Source organism: Porcisia hertigi, chromosome 27 (genome assembly GCF_017918235.1).
Source record: "Porcisia hertigi strain C119 chromosome 27, whole genome shotgun sequence".
In the NCBI taxonomy this organism is placed as follows: domain Eukaryota; phylum Euglenozoa; class Kinetoplastea; order Trypanosomatida; family Trypanosomatidae; genus Porcisia; species Porcisia hertigi.
This window is the reverse complement of record NC_090586.1, coordinates 406,732-416,523: the sequence shown is the minus strand read 5'-3', so window position 1 is coordinate 416,523 and position 9,792 is coordinate 406,732. Positions and strand designations below refer to the sequence as shown.

Here is a 9,792-nt window from a genome sequence, read left to right as displayed (position 1 = left end):
TTCCGTGCCCAGGGATTCCTCCGGCAAAAGGGCGTGGAGGGTACTGCTGCCGGCTCGGCTGCGCGGGCTTCGCGATCGTTGCTGTCGTTTTCAAAGACGTGCGAAAGAGCATCCAGCTGCCTGGTTATAAACAACTGTTCCATCCGCGGAGCTGGGCTGGGCCAGTGGACGGGGCTGTCTAGCGCGGGACCTGGGAACGGAGGAGGGTTCTCAACTTCGAGCGATGAAAGCCAAACCGAGGCGATCGTTTCGCGGCTTCAGTGCCGACGAGCCGACTGTGACGAGGGCGAACAAGACGCGTTGTCCTCGAACGGATCGGACATGTTTCCAAATGAATACTTTCTGCAGGGCTGGTCGCACATGTTTCCGTGCAAGGGCAAGCGCGTCGGTCGCGGTTTCAACAAGGGCGTCGCCGATTCAGCATCGCTCAGCAGCCGTTGGTCGTTGCGAAACACGCACCGTACCAACTCGTTCCTCAGGGGCATGACGACAACCTCGTCCGAGGTCCACGAGACCAACTCCTCTGGGATGGGGAGTGTGCCGCGTGTTTCCTTCATTTAGTGCAGCCAAACATTATCCGCCGCCGAGTGGCAGCGGTCGACTAGAGGGAGAGTCCCCTGGCAGCGAACTGCTCAAGTGTCCCGTGGCAACAAATCGTCGCCCCAGAGAGCCTCATTGCTCGCCCTCATGCCCCCTGTCATGGCACTAGTCAACACTATCGAAGGGCATAGCGGGGCCATCAACTACTTGCAAGACACCGACCCGGTGGGGGAGGGAGGGAGGGAGGGGAAGGGGGGATATAACGAGGCGAACATGGGGTCTACCGCCACCGCATCCCCCACTGTAGATGTTTTCCCTCCTGAGCATTTTTCTTGGAGTTCCTGGAACTTGAGGGCGGAGACATCTTCTGCTACGCGTGCCTGAGATGCGCTCCTCCCCTCCTCCCCCACTTCCAGGTGAGCTGGTTTGTTTGGTGCTTTGTGCGTCTTTCTGTCCGGTGATCGATGGCTCAAGACGGGGGAGGGGGGGGGAGAAGAGGGGGGGAGGCGCCAAGCCACGCCTTCCATCCGGGGTCTTATCGCTTTTCCGAAGTTGCCTTGCATAATAGTCCTACTTCATACCCACACTCACTGCCCCTCCCTCTTTCCCCCCCTCCCCCCCCCTCCACACGCACACACATTCTGACCTCTTCTTTTTCACAGCCCCTCTCCACGGAATCTGGGATCTCTGCCCACTAATGGTGGTGCTCATGGGCAGACATACTCAGAGAGGGAGAAGAGGAGAGAAGATGGAGTAAAGTCCGACCCCCCTCGAAAAAAAAAAGAACGGCAAAGTTTTTTTTTTGTGTGTGAGCGTTTTTGATTTATTTCATGGCCTCTTTCTTTTTTTCCTCCGTGGACGTGTTCGAGCCGCGAAAGGCGTAATACGCGGTGATGCGTGCGGCACTCACCCAGCAGACCTGTTTTTCTTTTATGTTTTCGCCGCTGCTCTGCTAGTTCTTCTACATCGCCCTCTGGGAAGCCAATCGCTCTCTCTTTTTCGGAGCATGCCGACCAAAGCGCAACAGCGCAAACATTATATATATATATATGCATATTCCAGGCGTGAAAGACGAACTTCATATCTCCCCTCTTCCTCTCCTCCGATATGCTTAACCAGAGCCGTTGTCGATCCTCTTCACCACCCAACCTCTCCGCGTTGGCAGCCGCTCTCCGAATTACCTCCCCTTTTCTCAATATGTTTCTCCCGTTTGCAGTTTCTTTCGATTTCTTTTTTTTTCTGCTTTCCCTCACTCCTTTTATTTCCCGCATCGCTGCCCCCCCCCCCCCCCCCCACACACACCACCGGGTGTGGACGACACTCGAGTACAGCGACATGTGTCGCACGGTGGGAAACGGAGAAGGGTTGGGGGGGGGCACCGTCGCGTACATTAGTCAACGAGTACCTCCCCTCCCTTTCTTTGTCATGGCGCCGGTCACCACCGTCTAAAGAGGACGGACCGTACTACGATCCAGCTGCGTGTTAAGCTCACTCCTTTGTTATTATACGCCTTTCAAGCTCCCCTGCCGTTTTGAATGTGTATACTGTTCTCCCAAAGCCCATAATGTGTGTCCTTCGCCATGTCACTTTTTTCCTGCAAGTTGTACGTGTTGGTGGCTCTCCATTAGCGCATTCCCGCTTCTCGATGTCGTTTCCTTCAAAGCAGCAACAAAAAGTAAGATTGGTTCTCTATGCTGTTCTTTATTCATGCTCATCGCCTCTCCCCCCCTCCCCTCCTTCCTCTTTACTGCCAAGCCCCCACGGTTTGTCACGCATCTTTTCTTTCCTCACTTTCAAGCGTATTTTTCTTATTCGTATTGGTTCCGCTGTGTGGACGTGCGACCTATTTTTTTTCTTCCCCCCCCCCTTTCCCGTCCCCTCTCACCCCACTCCGTTTTTCTGGTCTCTGTCACGAGTGTTTTATTTTGTTCGTCTTTTTCCTATACACATATACTATTGTTTAATGCTGTAGGTGTCGTCTCCGTGCAGCAGGCATTTTCCTAGTGCAGTTTCCTCCCTTTTATGGCGATCCGCTTATTAGCGGTTTTCTTCCTCTGCCCAGTTTGCCCCTTCCATCCAGTTTTCTCTCTCCTTTGAAGTTGATTTTTGGTGTTGATTTCCATGTTTGTCTTCACCCACACCCCCTTACACACAGGTGGTGGTGGTAGTTTGTGTGTGTGTGTGTGTGTGTGTTGTGAACGTAGCCCGAGTCGTGCGGCGTGGCGTAATCACGGTGGTGGATCGACACGGATGCCGGCGGCCAGTGCGTGGGTAGCGCCGCGTCGGAGTGACCTGCGACACTGGACACGTCCGCCTCATCCATGTGATGGGCAGGGTGTCCAGTTGGCTGGGGCGTGTCTGCCGCAGCTCTGGCTACCCGGTGGTGAGGCCTGCGGTCAGCCTGAGGGGGATGCACCCGCTGGCCACCGGCAATGATGGGAGTTGCTGTGAGGGGCGTCCTTTGGTGGCATGGCGAGGTCGAGGCTGTGCCGAGACGACCGAGCGCGTACAACTCCCACGCGTCTGCACTGGCACGCTCTTCATGCCACGCGATGAGCCGCTGGTGTGGGAGAGGCGTTGTGAGGCCGAATTCGACTGCTCGTTTGTAGCGCTAAATTACAACATGGGGAAAGGAGTGACGTGCGCCTCCCTTGTGCCGGTACAGTCGCCAACTGGAATATATACAATATATATATATATATATTACATATGTATAGGCGAAAGACACACACCGATTTATCGGAAGCCACCTGAAAGACGCGCCTCCGTTGTCCTGTTCCCTTTCTCCGTTGTTGTTGTGTCGTCGTCGTCGTCGTTAAAAGAGAATGTCTGCGTGGGGTGCGAACAACAAACGAACATGATATAAATGTCGGGTGCCTGTCTGGATGGTGGCGTGCATCCGCGGTGTGTCCTTCGTTGGGCGCCTTCTTGGTTTTCACTCTCACCTCGAGTTTTATATGTTTTCTCTTGCGGCACTGCTGTCGGTGCCCGGCAAGGAATGCACCTATTCTGTATTGCACCTGCATCGCGACTATAGCGCCACTGCCTTTGACAGGATAGTACGTTCGATGATCCACTTTTTGCACTCCACGTTCCCCACACGTTTCGCCCAAGACGTACACACACGCACACACACACACACGCACGCACGCTATTACATACCCAACGAAGGTCCCCAATAGAGGCCAACACACATTTGCACAAAAGCAGAAAGAGGAGCCAAAGAGGAAGAAACCAGGGGAGAAACAAACGTGGGCGAACACATCCACCAGGTCTGTCATCCCACCTGTTTTGCGCCGTTTCATTCTGGTTTCAGGTCTGGGGCCCTCCACCGCTCTCACATATACACATCTACACCCCCCCCCGACAAAAAAAGGAATCGTTTCTGTTTTTAGTGGCACGCTCGCATTTATCTCTCTTTTTTTTCTTTTCTTCTCGGATTCGGTCTTGGCCCCCTTTACGGAGTTATACAATCGTAGTGAAGGGACGCCCTTTCCGACAGTGATATAGCGCCTCGAGTGAGTCAAACACACGCGGAAAAACCTCCAAGAACGAGTGTCGACGCGTTTGTGGCTTGTTTTCTTCACTACCTCTGTGGGGGGGGGGGAGCGAGGGGTATTCGATAATTGTTGTTTTGGCGACGGCAAAGAGGGGGAAAAACAGTAACCTGAAGAAGCATGGAGTCCCTCTCCAATGTCTTCGCAGCTGTCACGGCATCCTCCTTTGCCCTCTCCGGCAGCTTGATGCTCGTGGCGGCGCTTGTACTGTTCCTCGCCGCACATTACAACGATAACTACTCCTGGGTCGACCGGTCTTGGTCTATCCTGCCCGTAGTCTACACGTGGATTCATATCTATTATACACATCACAGTGCACGCGAAGCGCCTTTGAACCCCGCTGAATCGCAGGTGTCAATTCCGCTGAGGTGCTCAACCCTTTTCGGACTCGTAATAACTTTATGGGGTTGTCGGCTGACCTTCAACTTCTTCCGCCGCGGCGGCTACGCCCGTGGTGGTGAGGACTATCGCTGGAGTTACGTGCGAACATATCCCATTTTCTCCAGATCGCCCATGACTTGGACGTTATTTAACTTTTTCTTTATTTCCTTGTTTCAAACGTGGCTGATTTGGGCCATCGCGCTGCCTGTCGCGCAGTTTCCAGGGAGGCCGGCGACGGCGAAGGATGTGGCACTGGCACTAGTGTTGCTGGCCCTCATCGCCTTGGAGACGATCTGTGACGAGCAGCAGTGGAGGTTTCAATGCGCGAAGTCGCGCACCCCACGCAAAGTCCCTTACTGCTACGGATTCTGTGTGACAGGAGTGTTTGGCTACAGTCGCCACCTCAACGTCTTCTGCGAGGCGTCTCTGTGGGTGGTTTTGGCGGTGGCGGCGCACATCTGCGGCACTACACCGATGGCTTCGTGGCAGTGGTGTGGGTGCATCATACTAGAGTTGCTCACTATCCACTCCACGAGAACTGTCACGGAATACCTCAGCGCCCGCAAGTATCCCGGGTACGCGGTCTACCAATCCATCACCCCTATGCTCTTTCCCTGTCTCTACTCGACGACAGATGAGGTGCTGCTTGCATTGGAGTCAAAAAAACTGTCGTAGCCACGACAGCATCGGCCGGCCCGCCTGTGCTATTTCTTAGTGAGTTACCCATGTCCCTGACAATGTCGCTGAGGCGGGGAACCCGTGCTCCTGCATTTGATATACTCAAAGCCCCCACCCCCAAACGACACCAGCCGCCCCATCGTGTGGTGCTATCGGGGGAAGGGGAGAGAGGGGGGGGTGCGCACGGATGTGAAATACACCCGGCATCTCCTTCACCCCGACCATGTGAGAAGATGGGGAATAGATGCGGGGAGCACGACGAGAACGCCGCGAGACACATCATCGAGTCCACCTGATGGACACGTGGGGAGTCGACTCACTATCTTGTGCAGCGGCTTGTGGTTACTGAAGGAGGTGGGGGAGGGGGCAGCGAGCGTGCAGGATCGACGAGGCCTGTGACCCAAGGCAGGCCAACAGCCTCCCTGGTCTCGTCTGCTATGCATCTACACCCACCACCACACCTCTACCAAATCCACCGACAAGGACACCCGAGCAGGGCTATGAGCGCCACCCCGCTTGGAACGAGGCGTGCCGTCCACCGGAGGTATCTCCTCTCATGCTGATCGCGCTGCACGTATGGTCGGACATGTGAAGGGAGCGGGGAACTCTTCCCCCGCCTCCCTCTTCCTCCTCCACGGATGTGGATGTGGCTAAATGACAGTTATGGATGACATGCACTTGTGGAGTCCCTCTTTTTTTTTTTCTGTTTGGCTGAACTCCCCTTCTGTAAATTTGACGATACACGGATAGGCAAACAACGACGATACTCCAAAATAGTGCCGGTGACTCCCTGGGGGAGAAAGAGAGAGGGGGGTGGCCGCGCTAATTCCCCCGGATCGATTGAACAAAACATGTTTTCACCCTCCCTGTGCTCATCGCATCGCATTTTGCAACGGACACCACCAGTCGCCCCTTTCCACTGCGTACCACTGGAGATGGACACAGGAGAAGAAACACCCACTGTATATGAAGAAAAAAAAGCGTACAAGAGCCGGTGTGTCTCTGAGCTGGTCGCGGCGTCGATTATTCAACTCGTTCGCCATTCACACTGTCGACTCCGATTCCATCCTCCTGCTGTGACTCGTTTGCCTTCCGTCCCACCACCAGCTGAACTCCAGAACCACAACGTCCACAAAAAGAATGGTGGATAGGGAGACCTGAGCGATAGACGCTTCAAGCCGTGGGGTGCACCATCGTCCTGTGCACGGTTACCATCTGGAGCCAGCTCAGTGCGTTGCCTTCCAAACGACCTGACTGTGAGTGATGCCCCTGGCATCCATGCCCTGTCTGCAAGAAGCAGAGAAAAAAACAGAGTAACACACGGAGAGAACAAAATCTGAGCAACTCAACGACTACACACACACACACAGCTACACCCCATCAACGTGACCACCACACTAAAACGTCTGACGCCCTCCTCCTCTACGCCTGTTGGGCGCCCTTTTCTTATTTTTTCGTCTGCATAGAGAAGCGCACGTAGCGGCAAAGTACAACGCCGGGATGCGTGCGTGGGGTGGGTGAGTTCGCTGGCCTGGGTAAAATTCGCTGGACTCCAGCACACGCCGCACGTTACGACGACTTTTGATGCCCACGACCAGAAGAGCTCGAATTCTTTAGCGATCCTTTCCTGCCTCCGCCTGAGGTATCCTGTTGCAGCGCTTCTTCTTCCTGACCCGCCGCACAACACCCTTGGACTGGTGTGCGTGACCCATCGCACTGCAGTCCTTGTCCTGTTGTGCCAGAGGGGGTACGCTGCCACTGCCCCCTCGGTGCCCCACCTCCCTTCCCGCGCCTGGGTGCTGCGCGAGCGGCGTGCACGTGATGAATACTATTCACATAGTTTCCTGTCAGTCCGAACAGTGCATGAGGTCACAACATCTCCCAACTTAGTCCACGCTGATCAGCTGCGCGAGCGGCGTGCACGTGATGAATACTATTCATACTCGTCAGTCCTAAACAACTCGCATTTACGCCGACAACATCTCCTTAACTCAGTCCACGCGACGCCAATGCTGCCGCGTGGGGTGTCCTGACCCGCCGCACAACACCCTTGGACTGGTGCGTGACCCATCGCACTGGAGTCCTTGTCCTGTTGTGCCAGAGGGTCACACTGCCACTGCCCCTCGGTGCCCCACCTCCCTTCCCGCGCCTGGGTGCTGCGCGAGCGGCGTGCACGTGATGAATACTATTCACATAGTTTCCTGTCAGTCCGAACACTGCATGAGGTCACAACATTTCTCAACTCAGCTCACACTGACGCTATGCTGCCGCGTGGGGTGTGTTCAAGTGTGTGCGCGTTTTTCGGGCGCAATTGTGAGGATGGTGTAGGGGGTTTGCGTGTTTGGTGCGCGTGCATGTGCTGCTGAATGATGTACACATCTATGTTGGTCCAAACAGTTTGACGGGCGCATGAGAAGATACACATACAAATCACCTTTCGGCTGACATGCTTGGTGTGTGCGCGCGCGGTGTTTGTGTGTGTGTGTGTGTGTGTGTGTTGAGCGTGCGTGCGTGTCCACTCGCGGGACGCGAGTGCGCGGTGGTCCTGATGGAGAAACAATCACTGTTGTGCGCGAGCGAGGCGATGAGCGCACATTTCGAGCCAAAACAAAACTCAACAGGTCTGAGCCACCACCGCGGCTGTATGCGCTGCTGCATGCTGCACGTTGCCACGCTTAGCAAAGGGGTGCATTGAGTCCTGCCGCCCTGCACTAGTGAGCGAGTAGGAGCATCAACTCCCCAGATACGGTATGACTGAGTGCTGCGCCGGTGGCATCTCTGTTCCCTCGGTGTCCCCTCGGTGCCCCACCTCCCTTCCCGCGCCTGGGTGCTGCGCGAGCGGCGTGCACGTGATGAATACTATTCACATAGTTTCCTGTCAGTCCGAACACTGCATGAGGTCACAACATTTCTCAACTCAGCTCACACTGACGCTATGCTGCCGCGTGGGGTGTGTTCAAGTGTGTGCGCGTTTTTCGGGCGCAATTGTGAGGGTGGTGTAGGGGGTTTGCGTGTTTGGTGCGCGTGCATGTGCTGCTGAATGATGTACACATCTATGTTGGTCCAAACAGTTTGACGGGCGCATGAGAAGATACACATACAAATCACCTTTCGGCTGACATGCTTGGTGTGTGCGCGCGCGGTGTTTGTGTGTGTGTGTGTGTGTGTGTGTGTTGAGCGTGCGTGCGTGTCCACTCGCGGGACGCGAGTGCGCGGTGGTCCTGATGGAGAAACAATCACTGTTGTGCGCGAGCGAGGCGATGAGCGCACATTTCGAGCCAAAACAAAACTCAACAGGTCTGAGCCACCACCGCGGCTGTATGCGCTGCTGCATGCTGCACGTTGCCACGCTTAGCAAGGGGTGCATTGAGTCCTGCCGCCCTGCACTAGTGAGCGAGTAGGAGCATCAACTCCCCCAGATACGGTATGACTGAGTGCTGCGCCGGTGGCATCTCTGTTCCCTCGGTGTCCCCTCGGTGCCCCACCTCCCTTCCCGCGCCTGGGTGCTGCGCGAGCGGCGTGCACGTGATGAATACTATTCACATAGTTTCCTGTCAGTCCGAACACTGCATGAGGTCACAACATTTCTCAACTCAGCTCACACTGACGCTATGCTGCCGCGTGGGGTGTGATGAGGTGGGTGTACATCCGCGAGAGGGCCGCGAGTTCATCTTGACCTGTCTGGCGCCTGTCTTTACACTGATCAGTGACAGAACCCGCCCGAAAGTGCAAGAGAGAATAGGACTGAGCGGAGGCATGTGGTGGCTTGTGGCGTTGCAGTGCCGTGTCGTCTATGCCGGTGTTTGTACGCCTGCCTCCACCTGAGGTATCCTGTTGCAGCGCTTCTTCCTCCTGACCCGCCGCACAACACCCTTGGACTGGTGCGTGACCCATCGCACTGGAGTCCTTGTCCTGTTGTGCCAGAGGGTACACTGCCACTGCCCCCTCGGTGCCCCACCTCCCTTCCCGCGCCTGGGTGCTGCGCGAGCGGCGTGCACGTGATGAATACTATTCACATAGTTTCCTGTCAGTCCGAACACTGCATGAGGTCACAACATTTCTCAACTCAGCTCACACTGACGCTATGCTGCCGCGTGGGGTGTGTTCAAGTGTGTGCGCGTTTTTCGGGCGCAATTGTGAGGGTGGTGTAGGGGGTTTGCGTGTTTGGTGCGCGTGCATGTGCTGCTGAATGATGTACACATCTATGTTGGTCCAAACAGTTTGACGGGCGCATGAGAAGATACACATACAAATCACCTTTCGGCTGACATGCTTGGTGTGTGCGCGCGCGGTGTTTGTGTGTGTGTGTGTGTGTGTGTGTTGAGCGTGCGTGCGTGTCCACTCGCGGGACGCGAGTGCGCGGTGGTCCTGATGGAGAAACAATCACTGTTGTGCGCGAGCGAGGCGATGAGCGCACATTTCGAGCCAAAACAAAACTCAACAGGTCTGAGCCACCACCGCGGCTGTATGCGCTGCTGCATGCTGCACGTTGCCACGCTTAGCAAGGGGTGCATTGAGTCCTGCCGCCCTGCACTAGTGAGCGAGTAGGAGCATCAACTCCCCCAGATACGGTATGACTGAGTGCTGCGCCGGTGGCATCTCTGTTCCCTCGGTGTCCCCTCGGTGCCCCACCTCC

The 9,792-nt window shown here is 55.6% G+C and overlaps 2 protein-coding genes across 2 annotated transcripts; both read left to right on the top strand.

The window, feature by feature from the left end:
• Positions 1-4,217: 4,217 nt before the first annotated feature.
• Positions 4,218-5,153, top strand: JKF63_03275 (uncharacterized protein; the record flags this gene model as incomplete). The annotated part of the gene is made up of 1 exon (XM_067899280.1): positions 4,218-5,153. The coding sequence occupies one exon, from the start codon at positions 4,218-4,220 to the stop codon at positions 5,151-5,153; it is 936 nt and encodes a 311-aa protein (XP_067756070.1).
• A 3,531-nt stretch (positions 5,154-8,684) lies between these two features.
• On the top strand, positions 8,685-8,981 carry JKF63_03272 (uncharacterized protein; the record flags this gene model as incomplete). The annotated part of the gene is made up of 1 exon (XM_067899279.1): positions 8,685-8,981. One exon carries the CDS (start codon positions 8,685-8,687, stop codon positions 8,979-8,981), a length of 297 nt encoding a protein of 98 aa, XP_067756069.1.
• Between the last annotated feature and the right edge of the window lie 811 nt (positions 8,982-9,792).